This window comes from Medicago sativa, chromosome 8 (assembly GCF_051527215.1).
Source record: "Medicago sativa cultivar Bolivia chromosome 8, Bolivia_mono, whole genome shotgun sequence".
Lineage (NCBI taxonomy): Eukaryota > Viridiplantae > Streptophyta > Magnoliopsida > Fabales > Fabaceae > Medicago > Medicago sativa.
In genome coordinates, this window is record NC_140756.1 from 91,792,467 (window position 1) to 91,814,041 (window position 21,575).

Consider the following 21,575-nt stretch of genomic DNA (forward strand, 5'->3'; position numbering starts at 1 on the left):
AGAAACTTTTCAAGCGTATGGTAATATGTAGACCTGCATGTCGACTGGTAGAACCCTATTTCATATTGATGCGCGGAGTTGTGAATTGGTGGATGCGAACAAGTCAAACTAGCTCATCTTTAGCTAGTAAGGAGTTGAACTTTTGGGTACTATCGCTTGATCAGGTAATTGTTATTTCACTGTCGATTGTCAGCTTTGCAAGCAAATTCCTTGAGGACAAGGAATGGTTTAAGTTTGGGGTTGTGATGACATCTTGTCATTACGTAATTTTATATGTATTTTAGCACAAAAATGGAGTTCACAAGGAGACTTATGCAACAAAAGAGCAGAAAAACTGAAGAAAATACAAAGAAAGAAAACGTGTCACGATTTATCAGAAACGCGACACGATTTAAGAGCTTCAGAAAGGTTTGGTTCGACATTATGAAAACGTGTCACGATTGGTAAAACGTGACACGATTTAGTGAAACCCTAATTCAGTTTCTTGCTCCAGAAGGTAAAAACGTGTCACGATTCACTTAAAACGTGACACGATTTGGGCGATTTTCTGTGCCTATTTATGCTGAAGTCTATTCCAAAAATAAGGGTTACGAATTCTAGAGAGCCAAGTGCGATTTTGCAACTGCAAGGAAGACCAGGAGGACGATTTCTTCATCTTCCAACCACTTTGTGTATGTTTTATTACCTCTAATGATTATGTTATTTGTAAACACTATTATGAGTAGCTAAATTCATTAGAGGTTAGGTCTGAGATGATTCGTTGTAACCCTAATTGAGATATTATGTTGTGAAACTCTATTTATTGTGAATGATATTTTAGTCTTTATTCAATTCAATTGTTCTTAATGCTTTTTATATCCTGATCAAATATAAATATGATTTTGTGAGAATGAATGACTACTGACCATAGCTTTCTACTTTGACCTATTGAATTGTTCTAATAAACATGGTTAGTCTAGGAATGGATAATCGTTTATTAGTGATATTAGGTTAACGTGCTTTAAACCTTCAAAGATTATTAGACCACCTAAGGGATTAGGGGCTGTAGTTTAAGAAGAGGGTCCTAACTCAAGGGATTGATTAGGACTATTTTGTTAACTATCGTGGGATTAGAAGATCATTCATACGAATAGGTGCAACATAACAATTAGGGGAACATAGATGATTCGAAAGACCTAAACTCATCTCTCTCTTATTCTTGAAAACCAATTTATTTTTAGCAGTTACTTTTATGCAATCAAACCAATCTACTGCCTAGTGGCAAATCAAAATAACCTTTATACATCCTAAAATACAACGTAGTTGAATTATTGAGATTAAAAACAGTCCTCGTGGGATCGATATTTTTACTACTTCGATAGTATTTGGTGCACTTGCCAGAGATCTATCATTCTTCCATGCAAAAGCGAAGCAGAGAGGCAAGATTAACTCAATTAAAAAGCTCAAGGATGATAGGGGTGTCTGGTGGAATGGTAGAGATAAAGTGGAGAAGGTGCTTGTTGATTACTTTGCTGGATTATTCACTTCTTCAAATCCAACAAGAGTGGAGCAGACTTGTTTAGTGGTTAAAGATAGGCTCTCTCCTGAGCATGTGGAGTGGTGTAACCATAGTTTCTCCCCGGCTGATATCAAGGAAGCGATTGATCAAATGCACCCTCTTAAAGCTCCTGGCCCGGATGGTTTACCCGCTCTTTTCTTTCAAAAGTACTGGCACATAGTTGGAAGTGAGGTTGTTTCTCTAGCCTTGGGTATTCTTAATGAAGGAAAATCACCAGAATGCATCAACAAAACCTTCATAGCTCTGATTCCTAAATGCAAGAACCCATCCTCTCCTAACCAATTCCGTCCCATAAGCCTCTGTAATGTGGTCATGAAAATTGTTACTAAAACAATAGCCAACCGGTTAAAGCCAATCCTTCCGGAAATTGTGGATGAGGAGCAAAGCGCCTTTGTTCAAGGGAGGCTTATTACTGATAATGCTCTAATTGCCATGGAGTGCTTCCATTGGATGAAAAAGAAAACAAAAGGCAAGAAAGGGGTGATGGCAATGAAACTTGATATGGCCAAGGCGTATGACCGGATAGAGTGGTCTTTTATTAAATCCATGCTCCACTCTATGAACTTCCCTGAGAATATCATTAACACTATTTTGCAGTGTATCTCCACAGTGTCGTATCAAATCCTCATCAATGGCCAACCAAGTCGTAGATTCTTTCCTGAAAGGGGATTGCGCCAGGGTGACCCATTGTCCCCATATCTTTTCATCTTGTGTGCTAATGTGCTCTCGGGTCTCCTTAAGAAAGAAGAAAAGGACAACAGAATTCATGGAATCCGGATAGCTAGGAGTGCGCCAAAGATCACCCATCTACTCTTTGCAGATGATAGCCTGTTGTTTGCCAGGGCAACTATGGAGGAAGCTCAATGTATCATCTCTGTTCTCAATACCTACCAGGAGGCTTCGGGTCAAATTGTGAATTTGGACAAGTCTGAGGTTTCATATAGTCGAAATGTGCTTAATCATGAGAAAGAAATCATCTGTCAAAGGATTAATATAAAGACTGTGAATTCCCATTCTAGATACCTAGGCTTGCCGGTGATTTTTGGTAGGTCTAAGAAGGAGGTTTTCTCCTTTGTCCAAGAGAGAGTGTGGAAGAAGATCAAAGGTTGGAAAGAGAAATGTCTCTCCCGTGCTGGGAAAGAAACATTAATCAAAGCGGTTGCTCAGGCTATCCCAAATTACATCATGAGTTGTTACAAGCTGCCAGAAGGTTGTGGTGATGCGGTGGAAGGAATGTTGGCCAAATTTTGGTGGGGTTCTGATGAATACAAGAGGAAAATTCACTGGATGAGATGGGGCAGGCTCGGAGTAACTAAGAAGAGAGGGGGTTTGGGCTTTCGGTCTTTCAGTGATTTTAACAAAGCTCTTCTTGGAAAGCAATACTGGAGACTTATGGCTGATAATAATTCTCTTATGTCTAGTATTTTCAAAAGCAGGTATTTTCCCCGGACAAGTATTTCTAAGGCCAAGGTGGGTTTCCAACCGAGCTATGCTTGGAGAAGTCTCATAAAAGCCAGAGAGTTGGTGGAAAACGGCGCTCAATGGGTGATTGGCAACGGCAGAACTGTTCGGATTTTCAAAGACAACTGGATTCCTGGAACACAGTGTACTCCGATTCAGAGAGCAGAAGGCACAATTGATGAGGATGCAGTCGTAGCTGATCTTATCGTTCACGAATCTCGTTCGTGGGATAGAGAAAGAATTATGGCTTCATTCAACAGCTTCATTGCGAAGAAAATCCTCAGCATCCCAATCTCGTTTAGACTTCCTGATGACAAAGTTACGTGGCAGTGGGAGAAATCAGGTGAATACTCAGTTAGGTCAGGCCACCACTTACTGTGTGAGAACAAATCTAAAGAAGTGGCTGAACCCTCTTCAGTGAGAGGATCTGATATTTGGAAGCAGATATGGAATTTCAATGGTCCCACGAGCGCGCAAAACTTCCTTTGGCGGCTTGCTAGCAACATTCTCCCTACCAGATGTAATCTCAGCAAAAAAGGTATAACTCTGGACCAAACCTGCCCTCTTTGTAACTCTGGACTGGAAGATTTGAACCATCTCTTTTTGCACTGTCCGACAGCGAAGGCTGTTTGGTTTTCATCTCCACTTGGAATTCATATTCCTCCCAACAGTATGTGTAGAGAGTGGATGGAACTTTGGTTGAAGAAGGATGACCCTTTAGCTGTCCAGTTTTTTGGTATTACCCTTTGGCGGTTATGGCAGGGAAGGAACCAATTGATTTTTAAAAATTCACCGTTTGATCCTGCCTCAATAGCGCAGTCAGCAGTGCTGCTAGTGGAAGAGTTCAATTTGGCTAATAGGAAAGCAGCTTGTCAGCCAATATCCCGCGTTCCCACACGGTGGTGCCCTCCTCAGACCGGTACTGTCAAGATCAATGTAGATGCAGGAGTTTTCACTGATGGCAGCACAGGTTGGGGTTTTGTTGCTAGGGATCACCATGGTGCTGTTCTGTTCTCTGCTACCCGTAAGGAAGAGATGGTGGTGACCCCGCTCGTGGCTGAGACGCTTGCTCTTAGATGGTGTTTAAGCTGGGCGGAAGGGGAGCAATTCACAAGTCTGTGTATAGAGACTGATGCTGAACAGGTTGTTCATTGCCTGCGCCGTAGGAAGAAAATTGCATCTATTGAGTTTCTAATCCTAGACTGTTTAGATTATCTGTCACGTTTTAGCAATTGTTCTGTTAATTTTGCTAGTAGAAATTGTAATCAAGTAGCCCATAGTCTTGTGGGATTGGCAAAAACTGTAGGAAATAGATGTTGGGTGGGGTCTGTCCCTCAACAAATCTATCCATCCTTATGTAAGGATTTCCCTCATTATCAATGAAATGCCTTGGTTTATGTCAAAAAAAAAAAACAACATATTGACTTTTAGATTTTGCAATTATATACTACTCCCTCCGTTTCAAAATGAGTGTCGCTTTAGCCAAAAAAATTTGTTTCAAAATGAGTGTCGCTTTCAGTTTCCAATGCAATAATAACTTTTTCTTTTCAATTGAACCCTCCAATTAATACTCTGCACACTACTTCCAAAATATTACTTTTAAAACTAACCAATAGTTAATAAGGATAATTTGGTAAAATAACCATTATCTTTCTTTTAATCATTGCATTTCTTAATATGTGTGTAAACATCTAAAACTACACTCATTTTGAAACGGAGGGAGTACATGTCTAAGTTCAATACTAAGACATAAGTTCAAATAGCTGTATCATTGATGACAATATACAACTTTATCGGATTAAATGTAGAAATGGATGCTGATTTCAAATAATTCAATTTTGTTAGTAATTTTGTTATATGTTATATGAAAATACATTTGTTTTTAGAGAACAAAAAAATCAATTTTGATATAAATCATTCAAAGAACATCATATATTGAGAATCATTTTTACATCATCATATCCAAAACATAAAATTAAATCACAGTTAACAACTTGCTTTAAATCAAAATCAATTCAATCAAATTCAATTAACATCAATTAGTATCACACACCTAAACTTTATAAAATATATACACCTAAGAAAATATGTGGAATGTTGAAAGGTATTTTAGTCAAACAAGTCCCATTTTACTCACTAGACTATGCGCGAATTGCAGGTTTATGTTATTGAAGCATAAACCCTTTTGCAATGGCAGTGACGGCAAATTCAGAAATCCACAGATTCCCACAATACAAATACATCGACGCCGTTCGTTGGCTTCCAGTTCTATCCGCATTCAACCGCTTCGCCGTTCTCGCTACTTCCGATTTCGATTCCAATCTCTCTTCCATCGAAATCCACTCTTTCAAACCAAATCCACTCTCTTTCGAATTCCAATCTTCATGGACTTCTCCTTCACCAATCTCATCTCTCAAATCCTCCCAGTTCCTTCAGAAATCAATCATCGCCGCTTCAACTTCCTCCGGTTCACTTCACTTCTTGTTCGCTGATTCCACCGATGCGAGGCTTGTATCTGAGGTATCTGTTCCGGAGAATGAGCTTCACTTGGAGGGGAAGTGTTGCATTGATTTGATGGATGGTGGGGTTGAGTGTGTTACTGTTGGGGATGATGGGAAGGTGAATTTGGTTACTGTTGGAGACTCTAATTTGAATTATCGTAAATTGTTTGATAGTGGTGGGTTGGTTTCTTATACGTCAGTGAAATGGGCTTCTCCTGTGGAGTTTGCTACTGGTGGGTATGGATTTGGTCTTCATTGGTGGGATCAGAGAAAACCCGGTGGACCTGTTTCTCAGTTTAAGGGTAATTGGTAAGAAAAATTTTGAGCCTTTAGTTGAGACTTGAGAGTAACTATTTAAATGTGGAGCCTTGACTTGTGTTGAGACTTGGATTGACTTATTTGAACTTATTTACCTGTATAAACACTTGCGATATCATGTAGAAGAGCTTATGAAAACAACTTGTGATATTCCATAAGCTGTTTTTAGCTTACTTCTGTACACTCTCTAGGATAGCTTATGAAAATAACTTCTGGATTATTTGAAAAAAATTGACATTTATTTTATCTTGTCTTGGGAATAGCTTATGCACAAGCACTTATACTATATAATACACAATTGCATTATAAGTATTTATATGACAACCATTTATGCTATACACGGTTAATTAAGTTGTTTAACCGAATAGGAGCCTAGGATTGTTCAAATATTAGAGTTATACTTAGTGTGTGGTTGGTTTTTTTGCAGGGATAAAAATTTGAATTCTGGGATAGTGCATTCTATAGACATTCATCCATCAAGAAAGCATACTTGTCTGGTAACATTGCTACGCCCCCACTCCTCAATTCCTTTTATATGATTTACTTATACTTTTTTCAGTGATTGTGGATTTTGGCCATTGTGGTCTGAATTTCTGAACTAAAATAAGTCTGTGGTTACAATAAAAGTTTTTTAAGCTTAAAAATGTTGGTAGAGAAGTTAAATGATGAGTTATATTATAACAGTTGAGATAGAGAAGCTGATTTCAAGTTATGCAGCTCATGAGTTTTTAAGAAATCTATCCAACTAGTTGTTTTGGATAGTTTCAACTTTCAACCCCTTATTGGTCTATACTGAAACTTTGCCACTGTGTCTGCATGTGTGATTGGTGCTCGTTGTTGCTTCGTTACATTCATTAGAAGACTTTTTACTTTGTTAAAGCGTCTGCAATGCTAGAACCAAAATTGGTTTTAATATTATTTTGATGGACCTAAAGATGCCATATAAGATACTAAGAACACATGCCCATTTTTACTGTAATCCCAGAATCATATTTTTGTTCTCAACTTACATTATTGGGTCCCACAATTCACCACCTTTTGGCATAAGAACTGTCCCACTATGGGAACTCTTTAAATACACATGGAATCGGCAAATCCCTTAAGGGTGTGTAGACCAAGATTTTCGGGTGTCAAGTCATTAATTGGACTTGAACCTTCAATCTACCGGACTTGCTCGATTTTATTCTTGGGAAGGGAAAAAGAGATTGAAAAACCCTTTTTGGATCCGGGGGTTGGTTACGATTCGGGAAGGTGTTAGGCACCCGCGTCGTTCACGGTACTCCGTGAGAACCTCTTTCTAACTTTATTTTATTTGAAAAATTATTGATTAAAGTATGAGTGAAAGAATGGAGGGAGAAGAAGTAGGAGTTTTGGTTATTTTTATTTGATTGATTTGAAAGGATTAAAGCCTCTGCCTACGTACCCTTAAAAGGGATCAAAACCACCGTAGTTCACTCTTAAAAATATATTTTTTTGTGGGTTGGGTTGATTTTAATTATTTTGAAAATGATTTTTGAGAAGGATTGCGAGACCTCAAGGTATAGAAGGATAAAATTAGAGTGAGGTTGTTTCATTTTATTTGAGAAATTTAGTCTAAGTTTAGTTAAGGTTCAATTAGGAATTTGATTAAGAAAATAAAGGGAAAATCACTTGGATTTGGATCCAAGGTTTATTAAGAAAATAATTTGACTTTTGCTTATTTGATTTTTGGGGTAAAAATGTTTTACTAAACTAACGGTAAATTAGCGTAACGGTGCGAAAAGTAAAGCAAGCATGAATAAAATGGTGTAGTGTCCGTGCTTGTGTCGGTGTGTGCAATTACTAAGCTATTACATACCATCCTAGGGGCATTCTAAAGCAAGAAATAAAAGCTCAAAGATAAATTACATCAACGCCTAAAATACACACTAAGATATGGGAAAATAAATAAATTGCAAGAATGATAAAGAATGCATGAGATTATACTAAAATTAAAGCAATCATAATAAGAAATTTAAAAGCATTGCATGAATTATCAAAAGAAAGCATGATGTCAAAGTATTAAAGTAAAGCGTGAAGTAGAAATTGAAATATTAAAGCCAAATTAACAAAGGGTATTATGGAATAAAAACACTTAAAATGCATGAAATAAAGCTTTTTAAAACATTAAAGCAAAATGGAAAAAGCCATAGAGTTTAAGGTATTTTAAAAGATGCATGAAAGAAAACCACAAAATGAGTTTAAAAATGCATGAGATAATTTTTGTGTTTAGAAGCCTATATAGGCTATAATGCATATGATGAAAATTTAAACAACCAACCATATAACAAATCTATGCATGATATGAAAAGATAATTTGATTTACGATGCATGAAAGTATAATTGAAAAAAAATTAGGCAGAATTATATAGTAAAATAAAGTATGATATAGAAAATGATTTGAACAAACACGCATGGAAGCATGGCTTAAAATCTACACCAACTACAAAGTAAAACAATGCATAATACAAGAAAAGATTTGAATTAAAACGCACGAAGGACATAGCTAAAATTTGAACAAGCTTATACGATAAGACAATGTATGATATGGAAAAAAAAATTGGATTAAAATGTATGTGAAGTGTAACTAAAATTGCTAGATTTATTTTTAAAGAAAGAATTAAAATGCATGCTAGCCTAACTATCGGTTAATATGTAAAGAGACAGAGGCACAGTAAGTAATATGGGGTACAAACAACAAACCAGTAAACAAAGCAACAAACAAGAGAATTGTTGGGCCCTCAGCTGGGTAAAGGGCCGGATCTGGATTGGTTCACTCATGGGTTATGGGTCAAAAAACCCAGTTCAGTTAGGGTTGTGATATAAAAGGAACTTACTGGTTTTTCCTTCAATTTAAACCCTCCATTATCTCTCTAACATTTAAACTCTTCCCTCTCTCTGAAAAAAAACAGGTTGAACGGAGAAGAAGAGTGACGGTGGTCGAAGTTGCTCCGACGCGGTGGTCGGCCGGAGAGCCGCCGCGTCGGAGCCTTTTTTTCAAAATCTTTACTTTGACACACTCGTCTCCCTATCCTCTACACAGATCCGAAGTTATTTTTTTACAACGTTGTACCAAAGGGCCTAGATCTACGACAACAGTCTAAAGAGAAATCAAGAAGAGAAACAGAGAATAAAGGAAAGGAAGAAGGCTATTACCTCTGTTCTGGATCGACTTACTTTAGCTACTGTTGTGCCGGTTCCGTTTTTGTTCCCTCCTTTCCTCCTCGCGTGATTCTGGTTCGGTTTGATGTGTTGGAACTTACTTTCATTCGGACCGGTTCACTTCTTTTCTGGATCTGCTTCGCGAATGTGTTTGAAGGTTCAAAGTGCAATTCCTCCTGCCTTGCTTCCGCGTTTCTTCTCGATTCGGCTTCTCCGTTCTACTCCTTCTTCGCTCGATCCAGTGTGTGTAAGCTTGGCTTGCTGCGTTGTTGTTATCAAATTGAATTCGGTTGAAACTTGCTTTGATACTTTGAAGCGTTTGAGCTGATTGTTATTTTTGTTTGTTGTTGGACGATTTGGATTTGACGTTTGTGTAAACGATTTGTGTCTTGTGTTATGCCAATGACTTGGTATGTGTTGAAGCATGTGATAATGATACTGCACAATGGGTTTCTTGCTGTGATTGAAAAGTGGAATGTGTGATTTGAATGGTGGTGATGAAATTGGTTGAGTTGGTTGTGTGTGTTTTGATCGATTGTTACTGTTAAGTGATATATTGGAATTTGAGGAAAGGAAATGCAAGGGAAGTTGCTGGAATTTTTGAATGTTCTTGATAAAAAATGAGAAGAAGAGGGGGTTTGATTTTCATTTGGGAGCTGCCGACATTGGGCTGTGTTTGTGTGAAATTCAGTGCCTAAAAAAAAATTCTGTGCAGCCCCCTGCCAATGATTGGAATGATACTATATATAGTGACTAACTAGGTTAAAAAGGATGAATGGACTAAATACTAAACTACCCTTAATGAAACTTGGAGAGAAAGAAAATGCTTTGGATGCTCTTTGGACCAATAACAATGTAACAAGTAGACCTAAAGACTATAACTATGGCTTAAAATAACAATGGGAATAAAAAGAAAATTAGAAAGAAAAACATGGTCACTCACGTGACCTTTTTATAAAAAGAAAAGATTAAAATAAAAAAAGAATAAGATGAAAAGCAACATTAAAATAAAATAGTGATAACAATAACTTCCAAAATTAAAGCTAAATAACATTGTCCCCTTTAGTAACCAAATGAGCTCTTTTAAAATAACTATCTGCCGAAAATTCTGCCTGAGACAACGAAATTACTCGGCATTAAAGGTACGAATAAAAAGGATAAAAACAGAGAAAAGTGGTCAAAATTTGGGGTATGACAGATGCCCCTATTTAAGTTTCTTCGTCACGAAGATTTGAAAGAAGACTTTTAAATCGATGGGTCGAAGAGACTTAAATACTAAGTACACCGGATTTTGACCAGTTGAAAACCTGAGAATGCGATGAATACGATGATATGAATGCATGCGATGCGAGTATGAATGCAAAGACGGTGGAAATAAACTGACCGGGGAACAAACTGATAGGTATCACTGGGGAGATAAAGCCTGTCTATTACCAACTGCCGTGATAAAGACGAACATACGGAAGATAAAGCTTGAATTTTATCAACTGCCGTGGTAAAGACGAAAATACAGAAGATAAAGCTTGGAACGGGCAATAAAGCTTAAGACGGAAAATAAAGCTTGAGACGGGAAGTAAAGTTTGTCTATTACCAACAGCCCGTGGTAAAGACGGAGATACAGAAGATAAAGCTTGGAACGGGCAATAAAGCTTAAGACGAAAAATAAAGCTTGAGACGGGAAGTAAAGCTTGTCTATTACCAACAGCCCGTGGTAAAGACGGAGATACAGAAGATAAAGCTTGTCTATTACCAACTGACGCGGTAAAGACGAAAATACAGATGATAAAGCTTGTCTATTACCAACTAACGCGGTAAAGACGAAAATACAGATGATAAAGCTTGTCGGAATATAAAGCTTGAACAGACGGTAAAGCTTGGAAGATAAAGCTCAGACAGCAAATAAAGCTTAAGACGGGAAGTAAAGCTTGAGACGGAAAATAAAGCTTAAGACGGAAAATAAAGCTTATGACGGAGAGTAAAGCTTGAGATGGAAAGTAAAGCTTATCAATGACAATGCGGAAGATAAAGCTTGGACTGAAGATAAAGCTCAGACGGGAGATAAAGCTTGAGACTGAACATAAAGCTTGAGACAAAAGTAAAGCTTGAGGTGGAAAATAAAGCTTATCAATTACCAACAGCCCGTGGTAAATGATGAAAATGCGGAAGATAAAGCTTGTCTACTACCAACTGCCGTGGTAAAGACGAAAATACTGCTTAAAGCTTGTCTATTACCAACTGCCCGTGGTAACGACGAAAATACAGAAGATAAAGCTTGTCTATTACCAACTGCCCGTGGTAACGACGAAAATACAGAAGATAAAGCTTGTCTATTACCAACTGCCCGTGGTAACGACGAAAATACAGAAGATAAAGCTTGTCTATTACCAACTGCCCGTGGTAACGACGAAAATACAGAAGATAAAGCTTGTCTATTACCAACTGCCCGTGGTAACGACGAAAGAATGGAAGATAAAGCTTGTCTATTACCAACTACCGTGGTAAAGACGAATATACTGATTGGTATCGGTAAAGTGATTACTTGATGGGACCTGCCACTTGAACACATACTGATTGGTGACATTTATGGATTAGACACTTTGAGATTAACATCTTGTGTATTGGAGTGAGACATAGGAAAATAATGCAAGTATGCATGAATGATATTTGTATGCGTGCTATGTATGCATGGATGAATGAATGCATATGAGACTTATTTGACAGTATAATGGTGAGACTATTGAGACAAGATTGGGCAGGTCCGAAGAATGTGGCCCGACATCATGTTGCAAGCATCCGACACCCTTCATTGGGGATAACATCACTGGGGATGAACCAAACACTGACGGGGTAAAGCCCTTCAAACCACTGACGGGGTAAAGCCCTTCAAACTGCTGACGGGGTAAAGCCCTTCAAACTGCTGATGGGGTAAAGCCCGCATTCTTAACCATTGATGGGGTAAAACCCATATTCAAACCAAAATGATGAGGTAAAGCCCGCATTCGAACCAAATGATGGGGTAAAAACCCATAATCAACTACTGAAAGGGGGAAGGGCCCAATAACCAATTACTGAAAGGAGAATGCCCCATAACCAAACCGCTTGAAGGGATAACAACCCATTGATCATACTGCTGAGGGGAGAATGCCCCATAATCAAATCACTTGAAGAGAGAATGACACATTGATCATACCGCTGCACAGGGTAACAACCCATTAATTATGCCACTGAGGAGATACCAAATACCAACCCATTAATTGAAACACTGAAGAGGTAACAAACTTTTTAAATCAGGCCACTGAAGATGTAACATATCATCAATTCAACCACTGGAGGGGTAACAACCCATTGATTATACTGCAAAAGGGGGTAATGACACATTAATTATACCGCTGATGGGATACAACCCAACAAACAACACTGCTGATGGGAATATGACCCAATATGACGTCTCAGTTGATGGTGAAGGAATCCTTCCTTGGGGTAAAGCCCGCCAATCAGAAACCTGACAGAAGTCGCCTTTTCTTGAGATAAAAACCAATCAATCGAACCACAGGTAAAAGATGTCATTGATCAAACCACATGCAACGGTCACTATCAATCAAAGCACTGGCAGATGACGCCATTTCTCAAACCACAGACAGAAGTTGCCATTTCTCGGGATAAAACCCATCAATCAAAGTCTGGCAGAAGTCGCCATTTGTAAGCTAGCACAAAGTGCATTCTTCCATTTAACCCACTTGAAATGTGATACCTCTGTCTTTGTTTTTCATTTTTTGTTTGTTTTTTTCATTTTTTGTATATTTTTTTTGAAAAAAATCCCTAACTTTTGCCTGGACCGCCCTTTCAGGTTTTCAATCCACCGGGAATATGCTTCTTTTTTTTTGTTTGCCCCTAATTTTTGCCTGGACTGCCCTTTCGGGTTTTCAATCCACCGGGACGCTCATTTTTGCTTAAGCCGCCTTTTCAGGTTTTCGACTTAGCGAGCTCTTTTTTTTGTATTTTTCCTTTTTTGTTTCTTTTCTTTTTTTTTTGACAGAGGTCATCTCACAGCTTTTGGTCATGTTTACCTTGCAGAGTTTAACTGTCTTTGAGACGAATGTTGATGTATGTTTCTACTACTCATAAGTTCAAAGAAGATGTACCTGTTGTTTATGCTTTTCAAAAGACAATTAAAAAAAAGTTTTAAATTTTTGCTTTGAGTATTCACATCAAAAATAGAAGAAAATTATGCAAACAGAATAACTGAGAATTTCAAATAAATGGGCACAAGCTCAAATTAGATGTAAATGGAGTGGTGGCATGCCAAAGGCGTGGCTCCACAGATTTTAAAAGTTTTGGAAAATGGTAATTATATGGAAAAGGTACATTGAACACAATAACCGCTATGCTCTCTAACAACTTTGAATTCCACTGTTCCGAGTCATTGACCTGCAGATGCTTTATATCGGAGGCCTTTTGACAGTTGAGATGCCCCAGATGAAACATACTTGATTTGATGAAGATGCCTTGCCATAAGTCGGAAGTCTTTTGACGACTGGAATGCCCCAAGTGAGTCATGTCCGACCAGATGCAGTTACTTTGTCATAATCCTTAACTTTTGCATAGGTTGCCCTTGCGGGTTTCAACCTATCAGGATAAACATAATTTTTTTTTTTTTTGTCTCTAACTTTTGCATGGACCGCCCTTTTAGGTTTTCAGTCCATCGAGACGCTCTTTTTTGCCTAAGCCGTTTTTTCAAGTTTGCGACTTATCGAGCTGATTTTTGATTTTCTTTCTTCATGTCTCTAATTTTTGCATGGACCGCCCTTTCGGGTTTTCAATCCATCGAGACGCTCTTTTTTGCCTAAGCCGCTTTTTCAAGTTTGCGACTTATCGAGCTTTTCATTTTAACAAAGTATTTCTTGACTGCATTGGCATTCACAGGACATACAAGTTTGTCACCATGCTTTTGTGATTAGGCATTCCCTTGCTCCTGGAATCAGGTAACATATTTTTGAGCACAAAGCCACTTTCTTGACATTCACGGGGACGACCCTTCTTTGTCGAATACTTGATATAACCTTTCGATATAACTGTCCATGGCACACGGCAGTAACACTTTTAAATTCAATCAAGTTTGGCTTTCATTGGAACTTCCGTTGCCGGGACTTTGACCTCCATGTGAAGCATTGCCTTTATATTGCATACTGAGGGATGGTGGGGGGGGTTGCCCCTGTTGAAGTGTGCACTTGAAGTATAACATCCCTGCAAGGCAGATGGTAGCATCTCGTGCCAGTCTTTGTACATGAAAGTCCTCTTCTGGACAATCTTTCTTGAGATTCACAGCTTCGATGGCCAAGATGCCCCAGTAGGCGAGAAATCACATTGGAAACTTCTTCTTTATACTCTTCTTCAGTCTCGGATACAAGGAACTCAAAGTTGAGAGAGAGTACGGGGCTAAAGTGTTCAACGGGTTTATAAATGCATGATTTGATTATTGATATAAACATTATGATTATGCAGGTATGAAAATGATTTAAAGGAAAATAAACTTTTTGGTTTTTTTATATTACCATTTTTCCAGAAAAAGCACAAAATGAAAACAAAGTCGTGATCAAAGCGACTTTTTAATTAATGATGAAAATACATAAAGCAAAAAGCCCTACACAAGTTCACTTTCGTCTCGGGTAGGACGAAAGGATTTTTTTTTTGAAAAACATAAAGCAACAAACAAACATATTAATTAAACAGATGAGTAGTAGAAAGAAACATCAGCAAAGACCCAATTGCAGCTAAACATTCAATGCATCAACATCAGGTTCCAAGATCCGATAGCGGATTAACTTGCATATTCCAATTCAAACTCTTCAAAAGGTATGAGATTTTTCTGGATCAACTTCTGAATTATCTTCTGCAACGCACAACAGTGCTCAATATCATGACCTGGTGCCCCTTGATGGAAAGCACAAAAGAGGTCGGGCCTATGCCGGGCTGACAATTTTGCTGGCATTGGCAGAGGTGCCTTGGGAGAGACCAAATTCCTTTCAAGCAACTTTGGAAACAACTCTGCATACGTCATGGGAATAGGGTCAATCTGTTTCCTTGAAATCCGTTGTCGAGCCTGTTGTTGATATTGCTGAAACTGGGGTTGACAAACCGAATTTTGACCAGCACTCGTAGTGGGCATAGCAGCGGCAACATGGTGAGAAGCCAGGTGTTGTTGACTTTGTTGAAACTGGGGATGATAACCCGGATTTTGAACAGCATTGATGGGCCTGATAGCAGCAGCAGAGTGAGAAACCAGATGCTGTTGTTGAAGTAGCACTTTTATATCTGGGTCTTCGAAGAAACCAGTATTATTTTCAATCAACTTATGAACTTCTTCCTTCAAAGAGTAACACTGCTCGGTGTCATGACCTGGTGCCCCTTGATGGAAATCACATTTGAGATCAGGGTGATACCAAGATGGCAGCGAATTCGGCACCTGATGAAGTGGCCTGGTTTGAACAAGTTTCTTCTTAAGCAAGATGGGCAGCAAAGTTGCATATTTGATAGGAAATGGGTCAAACTGTGATGTTTTCCGAGTCTGATTTTGAAGAATAAGTTGTTGAGGAACCAGACTTTGAGGGATAAGCTGCTGAGGAGCCTGATTCTGAGTAGTAAATGATTGAGGCTGTTGAGGAACCTGTTGTCGAGGTCGTTTCATGCACATTGGCTGACATAATGGCTGAGACCTTTTCTGAACAAGTGGTGGATCCTTTGCAGCCATCAACGAAGATACTAGGCTAGTTAACTTCTCTACCTCAAACCGAAGTGTTGTTACCTCTCCATGAAGCTCATGGACCTCTTGCTCAAGCTGATCAATCTTTTGTGTTTGCACGAGTGTTTGCATATGCGAGCCGAACTTGAATGAAGACATCGGACCACTTTACTGATGGATTGACCTTTTGTACATAGAGACAAAGTATGAGACACGGACTAGAACTATGAATGCAACATGATATGTTTATGCAAAAATGTACAATATTTTTGTTATCGAAGGATTTATCAAGGTAAATTATAAACATGACATATGAACATGGTTGCATTTGAAGATTTGTAAAGATATTGCAATAGGTTTCCTTTTCAAAAGGTAAGAACGAACCCAAGGAAGAAGTTCTTAACAAAAGCAAAAGCTTAGTTGAGATTTTTGAAATTGTATTGCTTGGTGTTCATTCTTACAAGGCCCATTCCTTTGATGTTTACAAAAAGCTTGGCTAAATCCTTCAATATTTTTTTTTGGATGAAAAAAAATTTATGGATGAATGCATGTATGCATGATTATGCATGGAAAGTATACAATGTTGGAGCTGAAGGTAACGCCATTTGGTAAGGACTATGGTTTCAAGTTGCACTTGTAACAAGGGTTCTACCAAGTTCCCAACTTACAACTACCCTCATGAATATCTCGGTGCGTAGGATTAACTCCTAGACCAATAATTCGTAAGGAAGTCTAGTTTGAGTGTAGTATCGCGTGACGACCAAAGTCAGGACTACTCCTGGTTTAGTCTCCGCACTACGTCCTAATAAATGGCCAAGATGGGTTAAGGGTGATCTAAAGGTCCTCAACGCTTGATGGATTTCAAAAATAATAACGCCAATCACGACTACTCATGGTGACGTATATGTACTCTTGAACCCACGTTGAGTGGAGTTATATCACATGCACACATAGGCAGGACTACTCCTGGTATGGCACTATGATCGTACTCCGTCCTATCTTAGGTTTCACTCAAGTCCGGGAGTAGGACTTTGTCTCACCACTCACGTAAAAGTATTTACAAAGTATATACAAATGATAAAGCAAAAATAATAAAGAAAGAAAGGTGGGCTAAACCCGCGTAGGATCCCCAGTGAAGTCGCCATTTTTGTAGACCAAGATTTTCGGGTGTCAAGTCATTAATTGGACTTGAACCTTCAATCTACCGGACTTGCTCGATTTTATTCTTGGGAAGGGAAAAAGAGATTGAAAAACCCTTTTTGGATCCGGGGGTTGGTTACGATTCGGGAAGGTGTTAGGCACCCGCGTCGTTCACGGTACTCCGTGAGAACCTCTTTCTAACTTTATTTTATTTGAAAAATTATTGATTAAAGTATGAGTGAAAGAATGGAGGGAGAAGAAGTAGGAGTTTTGGTTATTTTTATTTGATTGATTTGAAAGGATTAAAGCCTCTGCCTACGTACCCTTAAAAGGGATCAAAACCACCGTAGTTCACTCTTAAAAATATATTTTTTTGTGGGTTGGGTTGATTTTAATTATTTTGAAAATGATTTTTGAGAAGGATTGCGAGACCTCAAGGTATAGAAGGATAAAATTAGAGTGAGGTTGTTTCATTTTATTTGAGAAATTTAGTCTAAGTTTAGTTAAGGTTCAATTAGGAATTTGATTAAGAAAATAAAGGGAAAATCACTTGGATTTGGATCCAAGGTTTATTAAGAAAATAATTTGACTTTTGCTTATTTGATTTTTGGGGTAAAAATGTTTTACTAAACTAACGGTAAATTAGCGTAACGGTGCGAAAAGTAAAGCAAGCATGAATAAAATGGTGTAGTGTCCGTGCTTGTGTCGGTGTGTGCAATTACTAAGCTATTACATACCATCCTAGGGGCATTCTAAAGCAAGAAATAAAAGCTCAAAGATAAATTACATCAACGCCTAAAATACACACTAAGATATGGGAAAATAAATAAATTGCAAGAATGATAAAGAATGCATGAGATTATACTAAAATTAAAGCAATCATAATAAGAAATTTAAAAGCATTGCATGAATTATCAAAAGAAAGCATGATGTCAAAGTATTAAAGTAAAGCGTGAAGTAGAAATTGAAATATTAAAGCCAAATTAACAAAGGGTATTATGGAATAAAAACACTTAAAATGCATGAAATAAAGCTTTTTAAAACATTAAAGCAAAATGGAAAAAGCCATAGAGTTTAAGGTATTTTAAAAGATGCATGAAAGAAAACCACAAAATGAGTTTAAAAATGCATGAGATAATTTTTGTGTTTAGAAGCCTATATAGGCTATAATGCATATGATGAAAATTTAAACAACCAACCATATAACAAATCTATGCATGATATGAAAAGATAATTTGATTTACGATGCATGAAAGTATAATTGAAAAAAAATTAGGCAGAATTATATAGTAAAATAAAGTATGATATAGAAAATGATTTGAACAAACACGCATGGAAGCATGGCTTAAAATCTACACCAACTACAAAGTAAAACAATGCATAATACAAGAAAAGATTTGAATTAAAACGCACGAAGGACATAGCTAAAATTTGAACAAGCTTATACGATAAGACAATGTATGATATGGAAAAAAAAATTGGATTAAAATGTATGTGAAGTGTAACTAAAATTGCTAGATTTATTTTTAAAGAAAGAATTAAAATGCATGCTAGCCTAACTATCGGTTAATATGTAAAGAGACAGAGGCACAGTAAGTAATATGGGGTACAAACAACAAACCAGTAAACAAAGCAACAAACAAGAGAATTGTTGGGCCCTCAGCTGGGTAAAGGGCCGGATCTGGATTGGTTCACTCATGGGTTATGGGTCAAAAAACCCAGTTCAGTTAGGGTTGTGATATAAAAGGAACTTACTGGTTTTTCCTTCAATTTAAACCCTCCATTATCTCTCTAACATTTAAACTCTTCCCTCTCTCTGAAAAAAAACAGGTTGAACGGAGAAGAAGAGTGACGGTGGTCGAAGTTGCTCCGACGCGGTGGTCGGCCGGAGAGCCGCCGCGTCGGAGCCTTTTTTTCAAAATCTTTACTTTGACACACTCGTCTCCCTATCCTCTACACAGATCCGAAGTTATTTTTTTACAACGTTGTACCAAAGGGCCTAGATCTACGACAACAGTCTAAAGAGAAATCAAGAAGAGAAACAGAGAATAAAGGAAAGGAAGAAGGCTATTACCTCTGTTCTGGATCGACTTACTTTAGCTACTGTTGTGCCGGTTCCGTTTTTGTTCCCTCCTTTCCTCCTCGCGTGATTCTGGTTCGGTTTGATGTGTTGGAACTTACTTTCATTCGGACCGGTTCACTTCTTTTCTGGATCTGCTTCGCGAATGTGTTTGAAGGTTCAAAGTGCAATTCCTCCTGCCTTGCTTCCGCGTTTCTTCTCGATTCGGCTTCTCCGTTCTACTCCTTCTTCGCTCGATCCAGTGTGTGTAAGCTTGGCTTGCTGCGTTGTTGTTATCAAATTGAATTCGGTTGAAACTTGCTTTGATACTTTGAAGCGTTTGAGCTGATTGTTATTTTTGTTTGTTGTTGGACGATTTGGATTTGACGTTTGTGTAAACGATTTGTGTCTTGTGTTATGCCAATGACTTGGTATGTGTTGAAGCATGTGATAATGATACTGCACAATGGGTTTCTTGCTGTGATTGAAAAGTGGAATGTGTGATTTGAATGGTGGTGATGAAATTGGTTGAGTTGGTTGTGTGTGTTTTGATCGATTGTTACTGTTAAGTGATATATTGGAATTTGAGGAAAGGAAATGCAAGGGAAGTTGCTGGAATTTTTGAATGTTCTTGATAAAAAATGAGAAGAAGAGGGGGTTTGATTTTCATTTGGGAGCTGCCGACATTGGGCTGTGTTTGTGTGAAATTCAGTGCCTAAAAAAAAATTCTGTGCAGCCCCCTGCCAATGATTGGAATGATACTATATATAGTGACTAACTAGGTTAAAAAGGATGAATGGACTAAATACTAAACTACCCTTAATGAAACTTGGAGAGAAAGAAAATGCTTTGGATGCTCTTTGGACCAATAACAATGTAACAAGTAGACCTAAAGACTATAACTATGGCTTAAAATAACAATGGGAATAAAAAGAAAATTAGAAAGAAAAACATGGTCACTCACGTGACCTTTTTATAAAAAGAAAAGATTAAAATAAAAAAAGAATAAGATGAAAAGCAACATTAAAATAAAATAGTGATAACAATAACTTCCAAAATTAAAGCTAAATAACATTGTCCCCTTTAGTAACCAAATGAGCTCTTTTAAAATAACTATCTGCCGAAAATTCTGCCTGAGACAACGAAATTACTCGGCATTAAAGGTACGAATAAAAAGGATAAAAACAGAGAAAAGTGGTCAAAATTTGGGGTATGACAGGGTGCAACAGCTCGCTAGAATTAAGAATACGAGGGACATTAGCCAAGACAAGTAAAGAAGCTCGTTTGTGTCTTTGTAATGTATTGCCAATGTTCTTTATTTATCCTACAACAAAAATTAAGACCAGAAGGGAACTGTTTTTCATCTCTGCAAAAATAACTGTTTTATCATAGGTATAACTTGAATTTGAATGATTCTTGATTTCTTTGATAAGAATTTATCAGATTAATGGTTTAGAGAGCTGAGTGGCTGCATGGTCCTTTTACAGTTTATGTTTACTTGTATGCTTCTGCCGTTTCTTAGTTATTGATGTTCCCTCTCAGGCTGCTGGCTCCTTAGGTACTGTTTTGGCTTGGGATCTTAGGATGCAACAACAACCGATTATACTTTCAGGAACAGGAGCAGGTGATGGGGCTGGCAACACTGCCATTCGGTCAATATCTGAAAGTGAGGTTTGGGAGGTTCAGTATGATCGTTGCATAAAATCAAACACTTCATCTACCCGGATTTTACCTGCCATGATATGTTCGGAGGATGGAATTCTTGGCGTGATTGAGCAAGGTATATATGTTCATTGCAATTTATAACATGTTAAAAATGCCAATTCATCAGGAATATATTTGGTGAATCTGATGGTGTGTTCTTACATCGCCTAGGTGAGGAACCTATTGAGCTGCTGGCAGAACCTTGTGCCATCAATAGCTTTGATATTGATCGACATAATCCATTGGTAAGTGGGGCCATCAATAGCTTTTAAAATATACATTATAATCACCAAATGGTTTATCTATTAAATACTAGTAAAAGAATGATTTTATGGAAAACATGTTATCTTAGGACGATTCTTCTGTTCCGGTGTTTTTACATTGTTGCTAATTTATTACAAATTAACAAAATGAAAATGATAGAGAGAAAAAAGTGGTAACTAGATGAATGTGGAAATTTCCTTTCTGATGATGTTATTGTTCCATGCAGGATGTGATATGTAGTTTAGAGTGGGAATCAGTAGCCATATTGACAAGACAATAACATTAGCAGTCTTGTTTGTACTGTATTTGCTTGAAATTGAGAATTTTGAAAGGGGTAGCATTTTGTAGCTGATGGAAGAACTGGAGCTTTTAACTTGTTATGTGTACTTCTCTATGACCAAATGTATTGTTCTTTTGTAAAGCCATTAGTATGAAAATGGATTTTGGCATTGGCGGATTGCAAAATATGCAGCATTAGCAGCATGTATGAAAGGAGGCGTTTAAACTACAATTGCATTTATTTGCAAATTTGGGTGGGATCTATATCCTGATTGTCATTGTATCTTCATCTCAACTGCTTGATTTCCATGTTGATTTAACGTGATCACGATTGTGACATAGTTGATATTGTACCCTTAAGTCTCATAGAGT

The 21,575-nt window shown here is 37.7% G+C and overlaps 3 protein-coding genes across 3 annotated transcripts; 2 read left to right on the forward strand and 1 right to left on the reverse strand.

The window, feature by feature from the left end:
* The first annotated feature begins 3,262 nt into the window (after positions 1 to 3,262).
* LOC146903273 (uncharacterized) lies at positions 3,263 to 4,402 on the forward strand. Its single transcript, XM_085737226.1, has one exon. It carries the CDS (start codon positions 3,263 to 3,265, stop codon positions 4,400 to 4,402), a length of 1,140 nt encoding a protein of 379 aa, XP_085593352.1.
* Positions 4,403 to 5,154: 752 nt separating this feature from the next.
* Positions 5,155 to 21,544, forward strand: LOC146903274 (Transducin/WD40 repeat-like superfamily protein). Its single transcript, XM_085733822.1, has 5 exons — positions 5,155 to 5,829; positions 6,266 to 6,335; positions 20,499 to 20,736; positions 20,832 to 20,905; positions 21,151 to 21,544. Exons 1-5 carry the CDS (start codon positions 5,210 to 5,212, stop codon positions 21,202 to 21,204), a joined length of 1,056 nt encoding a protein of 351 aa, XP_085589948.1. The 5' UTR covers positions 5,155 to 5,209; the 3' UTR covers positions 21,205 to 21,544.
* Positions 14,533 to 19,901, reverse strand: LOC146903275 (uncharacterized). Its single transcript, XM_085733821.1, has one exon. It carries the CDS (start codon positions 15,914 to 15,916, stop codon positions 14,837 to 14,839), a length of 1,080 nt encoding a protein of 359 aa, XP_085589947.1. The 5' UTR covers positions 15,917 to 19,901; the 3' UTR covers positions 14,533 to 14,836.
* Positions 21,545 to 21,575: the final 31 nt, after the last annotated feature.

Coding starts and splice junctions, on each gene's coding strand:
- LOC146903274 (XM_085733822.1), top strand. CDS start 5,210: ATGGCAGTGACGGCAAATTCAGAAATCCACAGATTCCCACAATACAAA. Junction 6,336..20,498: donor CAAGAAAGCATACTTGTCTG/GTAACATTGCTA, acceptor GTTCCCTCTCAG/GCTGCTGGCTCCTTAGGTAC. Junction 20,737..20,831: donor TCTTGGCGTGATTGAGCAAG/GTATATATGTTC, acceptor TACATCGCCTAG/GTGAGGAACCTATTGAGCTG.
- LOC146903275 (XM_085733821.1), bottom strand. CDS start 15,916: ATGTCTTCATTCAAGTTCGGCTCGCATATGCAAACACTCGTGCAAACA.
- LOC146903273 (XM_085737226.1), top strand. CDS start 3,263: ATGGCTTCATTCAACAGCTTCATTGCGAAGAAAATCCTCAGCATCCCA.